General features: G+C 47.3%; 2 protein-coding genes across 3 annotated transcripts; one reads left to right on the top strand and one right to left on the bottom strand.

Annotated features, from left to right (window-relative positions):
- Nucleotides 1–672: 672 nt before the first annotated feature.
- Nucleotides 673–15,328, bottom strand: LOC114021006. The gene is made up of 5 exons (XM_027828693.3): nt 15,247–15,328; nt 14,631–14,963; nt 13,814–14,010; nt 11,902–12,011; nt 673–767 (listed from the first exon to the last, which is right to left on the bottom strand). The coding sequence occupies exons 1-5, from the start codon at nt 15,281–15,283 to the stop codon at nt 683–685; spliced, it is 762 nt and encodes a 253-aa protein (XP_027684494.3). The 5' UTR covers nt 15,284–15,328; the 3' UTR covers nt 673–682.
- On the top strand, nt 1,175–6,607 carry LOC114021007 (T cell receptor alpha chain MC.7.G5). 2 transcript variants are annotated; one of them, XM_027828706.3, is made up of 6 exons: nt 1,175–1,292; nt 1,977–2,318; nt 3,798–4,109; nt 5,430–5,528; nt 5,611–5,660; nt 6,395–6,607. In XM_027828706.3, the coding sequence occupies exons 1-6, from the start codon at nt 1,250–1,252 to the stop codon at nt 6,440–6,442; spliced, it is 894 nt and encodes a 297-aa protein (XP_027684507.1). In that variant the 5' UTR covers nt 1,175–1,249; the 3' UTR covers nt 6,443–6,607. The 2 variants fall into 2 exon arrangements, with proteins under 2 accessions (XP_027684507.1, XP_037738506.1); XM_037882578.2 differs by lacking the exon at nt 3,798–4,109.
- Nucleotides 15,329–15,748: the final 420 nt, after the last annotated feature.

Genomic DNA, 15,748 nt, shown 5'->3' with positions numbered 1-15,748 from the left:
GATTTTATTGAGGCTGAGGTTTGAAAGGGCAATTTCGGTGCTCATTTCATCTGGCCAATCACATCCTCAATGGAACTTTGCAACTCTCAGCCTTAATGTTCAAGTGAAGGCAAGCCACAGATTGCGGGGTTGACAACTGTTCAGAGGGCATGGATTTGGAATCTCTTAGTGGGCATTTCATTTTGTTCTCTCCAAAAAGCATTTTGCACATTGCGTTAAGTAAGATGCATTATGCACATATCTGAAATAAGTGTCCTAAAAGTAGGTTTTGCCCCAAAATTTTCCAGAGTGGGGTGACTCCACCACACTTTCATATTCTAGCCCCATCTGTTGCTTTCCCAGATGGCTCCACCCCCAGTCTTTTTCTTAATCTATCGTAACAATTAAACAAACAAGTTAAGGTGTATTTTTGCTAATTTCACCCCTTCCAGAATGCCCAGTGGGCCTGTTTGTTGGTTTCCTCCATCCTTTGCTAAAATCATTTTATATGCCTCTTGGTGGCTGTTCACTGCATACAACAGAGAAGTTAGACAAAAAACATCAAATACTCTTGCTGAAAGTTTGCAACCTAACACTACCTTTATTCTTAGAATCCAGAATGATAACACACAGTAACCAAAAACAGAGAGAGACAAAACAGGCTGCTCCATAAGGCAGAGAGACAAAATTCACCTGTCTTTTTCTAGGCTGGCTCTTTCCAGACTGACTGCTGTTGCTCCCAGATTGCACACTTCCCCACAAACAACAAGCAGGACCAGGAAAAAACCCTGAAATTAAAAGTGATAAATCACAATTTTAACACAGTTTTCATGAACCTTTTTATGCCTTTTTATTGATGCTCATACCATCTGACCTTATCAATCCCTGAAGCAGAGAAAATATTCCACCTGAATTGCAGTCAGAAGAATGTCTTGTTATGGGCATCCAATTATAACACAAATATTCCATCTGAGACACATACCATGCTGTTACCCAGTCTGAGCTTGAACTTCTTCTCTTATAGATTTTGGAGGCAAAGGAATATTTTCTCCCAGGTTTGCTCTGCTGGTTCTCAGAGCAGGTTTTGAATGGGGTTATTAATATCTCCTGACCCTCTTCCTTTGTCATGCATGTTGCCCCACAGATCTTTGAGAGGAAACAGAACATTTTCCTCTCCACGTGACAAAGCCTTTCATCAAGAGATCCATTAGCTAGCAGGCGTCTGTCTGTCTCACAGCATCACCTATTCATTACTGAAGAAAGGCACAAGATGTCCCACCACATAGTTGGGATGATTCTAGTCTATCTGCGGAGTAAGTATTTTAGCCTGATTTATTTCATGCTTCTTCTCTACCACCCTAAAAACAATTAACTTTATGCATAACGTCCTTCTGCAATTCCAAGAGATTCTAACATCAGCCTGGTGAGAGAGAAATTCACATCTTTTAGTCCATCAATTGAAATCTAAGGAAAGGTAAAATAACCTGAATGCCAGATATTAACACCTTGAGAATAGTTTCTAGTTAATATCCTGCATTGGGGTGCAAAATTTATTTTTCTTTTATGCTGATGTCTTACATACGTTCTGATGTATTTTTCTGCAGAATGATCAAAGAGAGAATTTGAAACACAAAGCGTTATGTTAGTAAAAGCCTCTCCCATGTACAATATAGTCAAATGAAGGGTTTTTACCATTGATTTTGGTAAGTTCAAGTGGGGATGTGTAGCCTGGTGATTAGTGCTGGGAACTGGAAGTATGTACCCCTGGGTTCTGAACACTGAGGTTGTTTTTTGTTGTTACATTACTTTAATTCCTGCACCGGCTACATGAATCCTAACAAAACAAATGGCTAGAAATAGAGAAAAATTAAAATGAATATTTAATAAATATGTGCTTTATATTATTCTTGGATCATCTGCTCTGTAAAGTGTATTGCAAAAGCCCAGGCTTGTCCAGTGCTCACTATATTAACATACTCCTTTCTTCCTCTGTATAGTGGCTGCCTCGGAAGAAGGGATACAAATCCTGCAAAGACCAGCACAGCTGTGGCTGACCTCTGGACAGACTGCACATCTGGACTGTAGAATATCAAAAGAAGAATGGCGAGTTCGGTGGTACAAGGAACAACAAAATGGAAGTTTGCATGGGATTCATCAGAGTTCTCAGTCTGAATCTTTAGATGGAAAATACTTGAGTAATGTGAACATTACGGCAAACACATTTTCTCTACTTATCAGTAATGTACAAAGAGATGACTCAGGGGTTTATTACTGTGGCCTCTCTGCCTCTGTGTATCTACAGCCCAACTTTGGGAATGGGACCAGACTAATTGTCACAGGTGAGTTTTCAGTGCCTCAGAACAATGATAACGTAATGCTAGGTGGTGTTTGAAAAAATCATCTTTTTTTGGCTAGGTTGTGACCGATCCCCCTGTTTCAGCTTTAAGCCATCGGCATTTGTGCATAGAGGCAGAACAGTCCAGACAGTGACCCAGGGCATAGGGTTGGAAATTAGGAGACCTGGATTCTGTTCCTGAAACACTGGGCACAGGGGGGGTGATTAAAAGAAATCAGCACCCAACAGCTCCCATTTAGGTGCCCAAATAAATGATGGGACTTTTAAAACGCTGTGATCAAAACCTGGGAAATTTTGGAAAATCTGACCTTTATTTTCTCTGCATCTCAGATTCCTCGTCTGTATAATGGGGACAATGAGTCTCCTATGTAAAAGCACTTTGAGATGTATGGATGAAAAGCACCTTGTAAGTGCAAGGTGCTATTTCCCTGCCTTCTAGTTGGTATGTTACATTAGGAATCAGATTTGATAGTCACACTTGATGATGATTCCTACTGAAACTGTCTGAGCCTAGGACATGGGGTATGTTTCACCTGTCCTCCTATCCTATTAAAACTTCAATATTAATCAGGTTCTTTTTCAGGCATTCACCAAGCTTCATGAAATGATTCCCCCAACGTTTTCATACAGGGCACTATTCATTGTCTCTCAAGCAGCACAGTATGAACTGAACATAATAATTCAATGTACAGCTACTACTATCTATATATTTTTGATCCACAATCTGTGCAAATATTCCAAAGACTGTACCTAAAGAAGAAGGCATGGAATTATTTTGCGTGCTACTAGAGGCTGTATCAGACAAATGGGATGAATGTAATAGTAGGAAAATGTAGAATGACTATCATATTTAAACAAGAAAGGTTCCTCTGTCAGGGCTTTTCTTCCATAGATAGTAGTGTTTCCTTAACTTTACATTTGGGGAATGAGTCACAGATGCAATATGAACTTGTCTTCAGGGTCACAGAGTAAGTCAGACACAGAGCTGGGAATGGATCTCAGGCCTCCTGACTCCTGGTCTGGTGTCCTCACCACCATACTTGACCAGCTCTTCTTTTGCATTTCTACCTAACCAAACATATTGTCGGCACTGAGCAAATCACCCTTGATGATCATATTCATACAAACTTCTGAAAGGCGATGGATCGTGGGAGTCTCCCAAGGTGGATGCCCCATAGTGTAAGACAGTGGTTTTCAACCTGTGCTCTTCAGACCCGTGGGGGTCTGCAGACTAGTCCAAGATTTCCAAAGGGGTCCACACCTCCATTCAAAATTTTGTAAGGGTCCTCAAATGAAAAAAGGTTGAAAACCGCTAGTGTAAGACACTGAAAACAGGCAGAGACAAAGCATTAGAAACATGCTGCACTGGTGGGGTAAGGGTAGCAGCAGGGTATGGACTAGCTGAGCTACCGCTGACAGGTTCTTCCCAGTCTCTATTTTTGGTGACTCAACTCTCTTTTAGATGCCTCCGAGCCAAGCCTTTCCATCCTGGTTCCCTCTGCCCCAGAGGATGCTGAGCTTCCCCCCGTCATTCCTCTGCTCTGCCTGCTCTCTGATTTCACTCCTCCCTGGAGTGAAGTTCTTTGGCACACTGGTGAGGAGGCGTCTGACAGTCAGACGGATGCTGGAGCCATAGACGGTAAAGGGGTCTTTAGTGTTTGGAGCCTAATGACAATCCCTTCTGAGACATGGAACCAGGAGACGATCTGCACTTGTACAGCCAAGGAGAGCAGCACAGGGAGAAGCATCAATGTTACAGTCTCCAAGGAAACAGGTCCAGTATCCTATCATCAAACCTAACCTAACCTACCTAGCATTTATGCTATGCCCCTCACCATGGTATCTGGGCACCAAGAGTCAGCAACATTACTCCAAGCTAGAGAAATAGAATCACATGGGATGGCTCAGGGGAATGATAACCAATGGGAGCAAGCAGAGGTTTTGGAAACCTCTGAGAAGGTGCTTGAGGTGTGGGGAAGTTACAGTTATGGCCACTCCCCCATCACCCACTTTCCCACCCCCAGCCCTTCTGAAAACCTTCATTTTTCAACCCTCAGTGATGTGAACTGGGTTTCTGGTCAAGCAGCCTGAAGCACAGCAAGGACACAGAAGGGTCACTTGGAGTGAGCCAAAGGGGAATAACGGCGCATCAGGAAGGAAATCAGCAGAGGGAACAGCAGGATGAATGTCAGGAATGGCTTCCTGACAGCAAGATCTAACAGATAATGGAACAATTGCCCAGAGGCAGGGCTGACAGCCCCAATAAAGAGGACTGGACAAACATTAGCCACTATAATATAGGGAAAAATCCTGCTATGGTCAGGAGGGAGCTAGAGGGCACCTCCTGAAACAAGGTCATCTCCACCTGTGGCCTCTAGGATTCTGAGCTATCCCCTAAATAACCTGATTCTATTGCACTCATCACTGGAGCAGGCTGTCTCAGGCTAAAATGACTCAATGGTGTGATGTCCAGTGCAAGCCAGCAGGAGTAGGCTTGTCTCCACTGTTACCGGGTAACTCTGTTGGGCAGTGATGTAAATTTTTGCTGACATGACTATGCCAGTAAAAGCCTCAGTGTGGACGCAGTTATACCAGGATAAAGGTGCCTTACACCAGCACAGGTTATTTCAGTTCCTGAGCCAGGAGGAGTGATGCTGGCAATGTTACAGTGGCAAAACATAAACATGTAGATGAGCTCTTCACCTGCCAAACAAATTCCAGGTGGCACAGATGAGTGTGTCCAGCCTGCCAATTGGACATTTAATTTCCTAATTGCCTCTGCTTTTCCTGCAAGCTTGTGCTGGGAAAAAAGGAACCACATGGAATCTGATCACAAAACTCAATGATCCACACATTAGAGGAATTATGAGGGGTAGAGGGAAGGAAAGGGAATTTGCATGGCAGATCATTGGCTACTACAATTTTTGTAAGGCCACTGTCCCCTGTCCTTTCCACATCCCATAGCCTCCACATACAGGTGGGCAACATGCTACAGAGCACAGAGGAATGAACGTGGAGTTCTGGGGAAAAGATCTCCTTTTGCCCATCTGTTTTGCTCGCAGTTTTCCATTCTCAGCATCTCTTCTCTCTGCAGGAGACTGTGGGATTGTGTTCTACGCGGGGCTGCCCTGTATTTTCATCCTTCTCCTTATCCAGCTGTTGATCTTGCTCTGGAGAAAGTGCCCCATCAGAGGTAACTCAGTCATAACTGTGCTATAAAGCAGAAACTCATCACACATCCCTATAACTATCCCCTTGTCTGTTTCATCCATCAGGGAGAGCTGTGCAAAGAGGCAATCAAATACCTATGAGGCAGATGCCACAGGTAAACTGCTTTTTCCACCATTGGTATGTCAGAAAGATACAGTGTATTAACAACAGGGGATTAGAACCAGTGCCTTGGCCAATTTCCAACCCTAGTGTCTACACTTTGCCTCCTGAATTCACAGAGGTTTCATTTGAATTTATTCTTCTCTGCTCTTCTAGTAGAAGTGTTGTGTAGGGTTATTAGTACCGAAGAACTCCTGGGTTCCACCCCAGAGGTGGCTGCAGGTCAGGGATAGTGAAATAGTGCAGTGTATATTTCTGTAAGCGACCACCAGAACTTCTAATCTGACCTTATGTATATCACAAGCCACCAACACCATCCAGCCACCAGGGTCGGCTCCAGGCACCAGCGAAGGAAGCAGGTGCCTGGGACGGCCAATAGAAAGGGGCGGCACTCCATCTGTTATTGGGGTGGCACGTCCGGGTCTTCAGCGGCAAGTCAGCAGCAGGTCCTTCATTCCCTCTCTTCCTCTTCGGCAGCCCTTCGGCGGCAGCTCAATCGAGTTTGTCTTCTTTTTTTTTCTTTATTTTTTTTTCCTTTGCCGCTTGGGGCGGCAAAAAAGCTGGAGCCGGCCCTGCCAGCCACTGAACTCAGCTACCAGGACAAAAGACCACAACCAAGAAATCTGAAATATGTTTTTTCACATTCTTATCAAACAAAACCTGATCAATTGATGCCTTTTGAACTTTCCAAATAAAATTAATATCTGATCTTTCCTTTTTCTGTTTCAGACTGAATATGCGACTCTGATGTACAGTAACAGAAATGCTCCTCTGTGACTGAGTCTCACAAAAATGGCGTATGTTTTTTTTAAAACAGGAGATGCAGAAAGAAAGAATGAAAGAGAAAGCGAGAGAAATATAGAAAGTCTCATGTTTGTAATGTGCTATAATGTGATATGAATTTCCTTGAAATACAACCGCTTCCTTAGTCATTTCTCTGAACCCATATTCTGGGTTGACACCTCCATTCTTGCAAGAAAGCTGTGCAGAATCGACTATAGGTTGAGGGGGGATTGCATTTACATACTTCCTGCACCATAGCATCCCTTATCACCATGATGGGAATTTGGTTCTGATTGAGGGTGACAGTGTCACCCACTGAATTTGTGAAGCTACTTACTATACTGGAGGAGGTTTCCATCCAAGCACTCACCGTGTGTGGAGGGAGCAATCTAAAGGGATCCCAGCCCAAGGCCGGTCGTGCTGTGGCATTGGGGTCAGTACTTAGATCACAATCAGGCCTGTGTTTTCACATTTTTACGGTCACTCGTGGTGAGCGACAGGGCTGGTTTAGCATCCAATAACAGAACATGTATGTTAAGCGTCAGATTGTAACACCTGTAGCCACACGGGTGAGAAGTTACGGATGTGAACAGTCCCTAGGACTTCAGCAGCACTCCTGCTGTGAATAATGGCTCCCCAATGGGAGTGAGAGGTTCATCGCCTGGCCCCAAATGAAATACAAAAGGCCATCTTCTGCTCTCAGTGACACCTGTAAACCCAGAGTCACTCCACTGCCTTCAGCAGAGTTCCTCTGCACTGGTATACACCAGCGTCAGTGAGAGCAGTATCGGGCCCAAAGAAAGTAGAAGTCACCTGTCATATATAATGTGCTGAGCTTCATGCATCTCAGCTGCTAGAGAAACGAACGGAAACATGAGGGAGGACGTGGCATATTTTTTAATGAGCAACATTTAGAATTACAGCTTCAAAACGAGGAGTTAGGATCCAACCAGGCAGCATGTGCAGGCTCCGTGGCTGGGGGAGCCCCTCCCATTGATAAAGCTGTTACTGATAGAAGATAGATGGGTGTTGGCACGAGGCCCTGTGGATTGAGCCCTTCAGGAAAAACAGCAGTTTCCCGAGGAATTTGTTGGAGTAGCTGCTCCAGGACAGGGATGTGGACAGAGCCTGACCTCACACAGCTCCGTTCAGACACAGTTTCCCATTCGTCATCTCCCCTCACACCATGGAACGATACTGCTGGCCAGGCGGCACGGTCCTGCTGATGGCAGCTCCTAGGAGGCAGCCAAAAGCAACCTCCACCCAGCTGGAAAGTGTCACTTCTGTCTGGTTCTGCCCCTTCCATCTGCTGTGTGCGTCAGGGGGCCAAGGCTGGTTCTGCATCTAGATTTTTCTGGTCCTGCTTGTGCCACCGGTAACACACCTGAGTCTCACACCCAGTCAGGTGGATGTTCAGTTTCTCCCACCTACCCTTTCAAAACCACTAAGGACTCGATTAGACATGAGAGTAGCTAAGTTCACGGTGACTGCCTGTGTGAATAAGGCAGGCCCTAAGCCCCAACTCCTGTTACCAGCACCCAGCCTGAGTAACTGAGCTCAGGGGGAAGAGGGGAGGAATCGTCTCCTTCACGGGTCACAAAACGGTGGTGGAGCCACTCCAAGTTCTGAAGCAAACAGGGTGCAACGTAGGTCACATGCAGGCTCCTGCAATCCTGACACCCTTTATGAAATGACACTGTCAACGACCCTTTGCTCCCACAGAGAGGGAGGGATTTGTCCCTAAATGTACCAATATGTTGCAAAGATACCTGTATGTAATTGGGGGAATGGTCCCACTATTGTGGGGAACTTTCCTAGCTTATACACTAACCCGATGGAATCAGCCAGCGAACGGATCTGAGTCCTCACTCCAACTCCCTTTACCCAGATGCCTGTCTGACCTTGAGGACTCCCCTTCCAGTCTCCCATGCGGCAGAGTTGTCATAATGCCAACAAGGCTGGGCCCAGGATTCCTGGGAGGCTGAAGCCCCAGTCTTGTCGGGGATGTGAGGACTTTGCTGCATGGGACAGGGGCGAGGGTGTCCGCACTCTGGGGTCCTCTCTCCACACCGCACGCTTCCCTGACCCATGGATCATTACATACAGTTCAAACCCAATGCAATCCACTAAACAACAACTGTAAAAAAAAAAATAGGGAAAAAATGGGAAAGGTTAAAGAGAACAAGGAACCCCACCCTGTAGACACAGGAAACACCACAACCAGCCGGCTCTGGGATGTCAGGGAAGCTCACAACCTGTTCCTCACACTTCCCAGGCCTCCTTCCCAAGCCCTGGCTGTGTTGCAGTGATACCCCGGATCAGACCCCTGCTCTGGGGGTGGCCACTCGCCTTCAGGATTTAGGTGGCAGGATCCTTCTCCCCAGCGCTGCCACTCCCCATCGAGTTCATGTCCCTTCTCCGAGTCCGGCCTGCGAGGTCTCTTGTCTGGCGACGTCTCCCTGAGCTGGGCCCTCTGCCCTCAGTCCCCCTCACTCTCGCCAGCCACTCAACGCGCTCGGCTCTGGTGTTACGTGCAGCAGGGCCGGCGTCCACTCCCCAGCTCCGGCCCCGCAGCTCCCAGCTGCAGCTCAGCCCTGGCTCCCTGTCGGCAGCTGGCCTGCACTGCCCCCGCCCCCGGCTCTGCCCCCAGCCCAGCTCTGGGCTCCTCCAGCTCCGGGCTCCTCCAGCTCCAGCCCCCAGCTCTGCCCCCAGCCCAGCTCCGGGCTCCTCCAGCTCCAGCCCCCGGCTCTGCCCCCAGCCCAGCTCCGGGCTCCTCCAGCTCCAGCCCCCGGCTCTGCCCCCAGCCCAGCTCCGGGCTCCTCCAGCTCCAGCCCCCGCCTCTGCCCCCAGCCCAGCTCTGGGCTCCTCCAGCTCCAGCCCCCAGCTCTGCCCCCAGCCCAGCTCCGGGCTCCTCTAGCTCCAGCCCCCGGCTCTGCCCCCAGCCCAGCTCCGGGCTCCTCTAGCTCCAGCCCCCGGCTCTGCCCCCAGCCCAGCTCTGGGCTCCTCCAGCTCCAGCCCCCAGCTCTGCCCCCAGCCCAGCTCCGGGCTCCTCCAGCTCCAGCCCCCGCCTCTGCCCCAGCCCAGCTCCGGGCTCCCCCACCTCCAGCCCCCGCCTCTGCCCCAGCCCAGCTCCGGGCTCCTCCCAGCTCCAGCCCCCAGCTCTGCCCCCAGCCCAGCTCTGGGCTCCTCCAGCTCCAGCCCCCGCCTCTGCCCCCAGCCCAGCTCCGGGTTCCTCCAGCTCCAGCCCCCGCCTCTGCCCCTAGCCCAGCTCCGGGCTCCCCCAGCTCCAGCCCCCGCCTCTGCCCCAGCCCAGCTCTGGGCTCCTCCAGCTCCAGCCCCCACCTCTGCCCCAGCCCAGCTCCGGGCTCCTCCAGCTCCAGCCCCTGGCTCTGCCGTCTGGGCTGCTCCCTGGCCCCTCTGGCTCCGGCTGCTCTCCCCTTAGCTCGGCCCTACTCACTCTGCCGTAGGCAGGTCCACCTCAGAAGGAGGACGGGCCCTCCAGGCTCCTGGCTGGCTCATTGGACTGCCTGCCCTATCAATCTAGCTGACGTGGAGCATCGGTCTCTCCCCATTGGCCCCGAGGACTGCCAGTTTCTCATCGGCCCATCCCCTTTCTTTTGGTCCTGGGAACGGGCCGACCAAAGAACCCCAGTAAGTGTCAGGAAGGGGCCAGCAGCTCCCTCACAGGCATGACAGTGTCTTTCCTATCGCAGCAGGAAATCTGTCACCTCCACGGGTGTGGTTCTTTCTGTGACTTCCTGCTGTTTATACTCTAGATGGACAAGTCAGGTTACTTTCGAGTTATATTTTGCAGCTGAGCCACACGCAGCAGCCGTGAGGAGCAGAAGCAATAACAACAATCCAACAGCTTTTACAGAAAGACACCACCTTACAAAATGGCTGCCATCGTCGAGGTCGGCAGTGAGCCAGCTGTGAGTTTCCAGGCTCGGATCCCAGTGTGGGTTATGATTTTTCTCTTCCATCAGCCACTGCATCCTGATCTGGTTGTGATTCCTTGACTGAAACTTCACTTGGGCATAAACCCTTTGACCCTGTTTGACAACATTTCGTACCATTAGTTACCTCCATGCAAGGTCAGATAACTGTTTGAGTTTGACACAGGTGGTTTCAAACAGGTTACTAAGCTTTACTGAATGCTCCTCTTGAAAACGGTGCACATTATTAGCACACAAACGATTGTGGAAACCTTGCTTTGAGAGTTCAGCACATGGCTGAAAAAAGAGTTTAGGATTCAGAGAGTTTTTAATGCACCTTTTAACTCCTCTGAGGCTGCAGTTCTCCCTCCTTTACCGTATTCCCAAAACAGACAGAATGGGCCAAATTCATCCAGGGTGTAAATCCAGCTCCAGGAGAATTATAGTGGCAAATGGTCTGCGTCCTGAATTCACTCCTTTTGCACAACCAGCAAACAGTAGTGTTATGCTAAGAGGTACTTGTGACAGTTTGGATTACAAACCTCTGCGATTAGGCGTGAATGCACCCTTCAATTAATGTAGCTCTTGGACTGAATTAATCAGAATGCCCCCACCTACGGCAAAGGGGAGTTATGAAACCACACTGACTAAGTGGGCAGAGGGGGTTTGCTGAGTATTGCTTGTGTGGGGTGTGTGCAGGGAAAACACACAGACACTGAGAACAGACAAGAACAGAGAGGCAGAGGCAAAGAGCAGGAAAGCCAGGCAGGAGCCTGTGAGTAGCATGACCCTGGAAAAAGCTAGAGAGAGAGATATTTTGGGCCCAGTGTTGGCTGAAGAGGCTTGGGGATGTTAGCTAAGAAACTTCCCCTTTTGTTCTTGGTTCCTCATGCATTTGAGAAGCAGGACTTTGATGCAATCTTGTTTATTTACAAGGAATGAACAAAGAAAACAGGAGAGTCCATCAATTTCTAGTTCCAGCTGGAGCCCGAAGGCCCTGAAATTTGACTGGCCGCTTGAGTCAAAGAGTGGCAACAGGCCCATTAGCGCAACTACTTCACCCCCTACATGTGTTTTCTGACCAATTTACACCCAGAGCCAGATTCTCCTGCCACTTCATGGGGAGCTGTGCATTTACAACTCATGGGGTAATCAGGCTCCTGCTGTGTAATTTACATCACTGTTTACATCAACTGAATTTGCCCAGAGATTCCCATGGCAGTTTCACCTGCTTGTTTCAGGTGGAAATTGGCCCTGGGTGATAAAGCAAACGATGACTGATATAAATAGTGTGTCAGTCCTCAGATGCAATAGTGATTCCCTGGCTGAATATAGGGCTTTTCTCTACCGAAGAGTTACTGAGCAGCCGGAAGGAATACATGTTCAGCAAGGCCAAGCAGAAGGGACTGAAAGAACTGTTTTCAGTTTGTGTCTGTGTGAGAAGTCAGCCCAAATATTAATAGGGCTGCTGAGCCTATCGGTCTGTCCATCTAGAATGGACTGTGATGTGTTGATTACCTGGACTGGAACAGCCGCGAATCCAAGCCAGACTCAGAGACACCATCAACCCCACCAGGAAAACTGCCACCACATGGCACATATCTGCAGTACACACCAGCCAAGACGGACTGTGGAGGAAGCAGACTCCAGTGGATCATCAGGAGCTGGGGTAGTCATGTTTGCACCGTTTCATTAAACCGGGGGTTCTCAAACTGGGGATCGTCACCCCTCAGGGGGTCGTGAGGTTATTACCTGGGGGGTCACGAGCTGTCAGTCTCCACCCCAAACCCTGCTTCACCTCCAGCATTTATAATAGAGTTAAATATAAAAAAAGTGTTTTTAATTCATAAGAGGGGGTCGCACTCAGAGGCTTCCTGTGTGAAAGGGGTCATCACCACAAAAGTTTAAGAACCACTGCGTTAAACCCTTTGGCTTAATTTACAAACCTGGTTCCATTGAAGTGAATGGGATTTTTGCCATTGCCTTCAGTGGGGCCAGGATTCCACCAATGTAGTTTACAAGTCATAGGATCATAGCAATGTAGGGCTGGAAGGGACCTCGAGAAGACCTCAAATCCAGGAGCCTGTGCTGAGGCAGGACAAAACAAACCTAGACCGTGCTTGACAGGTGTTTGTCCAACCTGTTATTAAAAACCTCCAGTGATGGGGATTCCACAGCCTCCCTAGGTAGCATGTTCAAGTTCTTAACTACACCAGAACCTCAAAGTTAAAAACATCTTCATGCAGTCTCGAAGATAATCACTAATGACGTTGCATCAGCTACTTCCTTAAGTAGTCTAGGTGTGGAAGGGTGGAATGTTGTTGCTGTCACACTCAAGGCTGCTGAGCTGTTACAACTGCTCAGTGCTCCTGTCCCTGGAGCTCTGGTGTTATCAGCACCAGCAGAGAGCGCAGCCTGTTAATGCAGCAGACCTCCACATTGCTCAGAGGGAAAGACTACAGGCACAGCTCTCGGATTGGTGACAAAGGCACTCAGCCAAGTTTATTGCCCTCAAGTCACAGTCCTAATGGCTCCCACAAGTACATTAACCAGTGAGTGCCCCCTAGCAAGGAGCGGCTCAGTCAGCAGTGGGAATTTCTGCGGTCCCCTCGGCCACACAAAGGATTAAGGCAAGGTCCCCCAAAATGTATAGACTAAGACGAGCAACCGGGATAAGCAACTTTCGTACCACCTTATGTGTCTCATGACATCTGTTTGTTACCTCCCCTTGTATCTTGTTCCTAATATCTCGGACAAAACATCCTTATTCATTATTCTGTCAAACCATCTTATCTTGTACTGGATTAGGGTGGATCCGTACTAGCCTTCTGGAATGAATTTATGTAAATATCTAGTGCCTAGTACTTCCTAGGAGTTCCTATGTTTTAGCAACTTTGCCAAGTTCATGTACTGGACAGTGAACTTGTAAGCATCTGCTTTAATACATGGCCTGACTTTGGTTCACAGCCTCTAATTCGGGCCTCAGGTCTTGCACCAGCCCCAGTGCTCCAGGCTCTCTCTCTCTACCACACTAGGGTGAATTTCATCAGGCCCCTCTGACTTAAATACATACAATTTATGTAAATATTCTTTAACCTGTTCTTTCCCTATTCTGGCCTGAGATCCTTCCTCCTCTTTGTTAATATTGATTGTGTGAAACAACTGGTTACAATTAACCTTTCCAGTGAAGACTGAAGCAAAAAATGCATTAAACACTTCAGCTTTCTCTCTGTGTCATCCGTTATTTACTTGCCTTGCAGTTTAAGTAAAGTCGTAGTTTCTTTTAGTTCCAGAAGCAAATATAAAATCACTCACGTTCAAAATACCTGGCACTTTTCTTAACACTGCTGCCAGAAGAGTTGAATTTGACTTCACATGTGAAAATTTTCACACTTGTCCAGGTGTCTTTTGGGATGCTAAGGTGACTTACGAGCATTAAGGAGCCATCCTTTGCTTTCAGTGATCGCTTTAGCGCCTGTTCCTGCAGATCCCCAGAAATATTCCAGGAAATTTGGACTGGGTTGGAGACTCCGTGGACAATGCAAGCCAGATCAACCGTCCCAGTGGAAATGAGGCCGTGGGGAGATGGAACCAGAAGCAAAACCCAGCTGCTGCTGGTGTAGCTGTCTGAGCAGAATAAAGCAGAGAATTTATTGTTCCATCCTACGTCTGACTCACAACAGACCTGCCGGCTGTTTATTATCTAATTAAGGGCACCAATTTTACTTTCTTACAATTGTACACTTCCACTGAAGTCAATATAATTACACTAGTGTAACGGACCGGCCACTAGGAATGTTAATCTCATGAGATGGGGATTTGTTCAAAGTAAAAAATTCTGCAGAAGGAAAAGAATAATTGTTACTAAATGCATTTGAGGCTGTTAGGTCAAAACAATCTGGCAGCAATAAATAATGATGAGGGTAAAACTAAAGTGCTTTGGGATCTACTGGTGAAAAGCACGAGGTCTGAGGGAAGTGGGTTAATTATTATTATTCAGGAGCTTTTTTTTTTTTAACAAAATCTGTCATCTTTAACCATTAAAGGAAAAAATTTAATTGAGTCCTCTAAAAATGCAGAATCTGCTTCTTAGCAGCTCCATTTAGTTATTATTTTTCAGCTTAGTGTCTCCTTTTCAACCATTTCAGCTTTGAAAGTTGTACCATGTTCCATTTTCCTGGGTTTTTTTAACATCTCTGCATTGTTAATCACTTTTCCCCTTGAGTTATACCTTTATCTTTCCTTACCTCCAACAATCAGTGTGGATCCATTGTCGAAAATCAGATAGCTGCTGGATTTAACTGCCCAGTAATAGTCACCAGACTCCTTCTGCTGAATATTGTAGATTTCCAGTGTCATGCCGCGTGTCTCGGCTTTGCAAGCAAACTTACTTACATTTTGATCATTTAAGCACTTCTTGATGCAGGTGGGCCCCTCACCTTCTCTTCTCCTGTACCAATACACCGAAATGCCACCTCCTTCCAGTTTTTCTGTGGAAGAACAGGGGATCTTTGCCGTAGCACTAATTTCAACAAACAGGAATTGCTGAGTCGGGTACAGAGATAACTGTGCTCCCAACACTGCAGAAATAAAACAGATTATGTCATTATAGTCAGCTTTCATTGGATCTCTCTCTGCCATAGACAAATGGGATAGTTCAAAAATAAAACTGATTTAGTCTGATAATACTTATGCTCTGTAAAAGTGGCTGCAGTGTGACTACTAGAAACCATGCTAAAGCTAGCTCAGATGAATGGAAGTGCATCTAAAATGAAGCAAAACTCTGCTAAGCTACCACAAAAGTCCACATCCTCTTGCACTGGCTATTTTCTGAATGCTGTTCAGTAACACAAGGAGTTTTACCCATGGAAGAGAAAATCAGATACTTGGCAAAGAGCATGTTTGTAGAAAACACAACGAAAGTCTGATACGCTGCTTCAGTGAAGGGTCATTTCTGATGAAGAACACGGCCCAGGAGAGTGTGCTGTGGTGTAGATGGATATCAACTGACCGGGGGGGGGAGGAGGGAGGGGGAGGGGAGGGGAGGGGAGAGGAGTGGGGAGGAACCCCCAAGGGATGCTGACTGTTGATGAATTAATATCAGACCCTGATATACTATAGGGTACATTTTCAAAAGCACCTAAGTTGCATTGATTTTCTACGGTATTTTTTGCCCTTAAGTCTGATGCCTTTGAAAATTTGGCTCATAATGATTATGAGTAAGTATAAATACCCAAATATAGGACAACACAGAAGAAAATATTCTACCACATACAGCATGCAGTGTTGGTTTCTAAAGGGTCAGAATAGTGTGCAGTGTTGGTTAATGTGCCAGTGTTGCATGGTACAATGCATCCAGCACATG

The sequence above is a fragment of the Chelonia mydas genome, chromosome 24, assembly GCF_015237465.2.
Source record: "Chelonia mydas isolate rCheMyd1 chromosome 24, rCheMyd1.pri.v2, whole genome shotgun sequence".
NCBI classification, from domain to species: Eukaryota; Metazoa; Chordata; order Testudines; family Cheloniidae; genus Chelonia; species Chelonia mydas.
The sequence above is the reverse complement of the archived record's forward strand: the minus strand, read 5'-3'. Positions and strand labels throughout refer to the sequence as shown.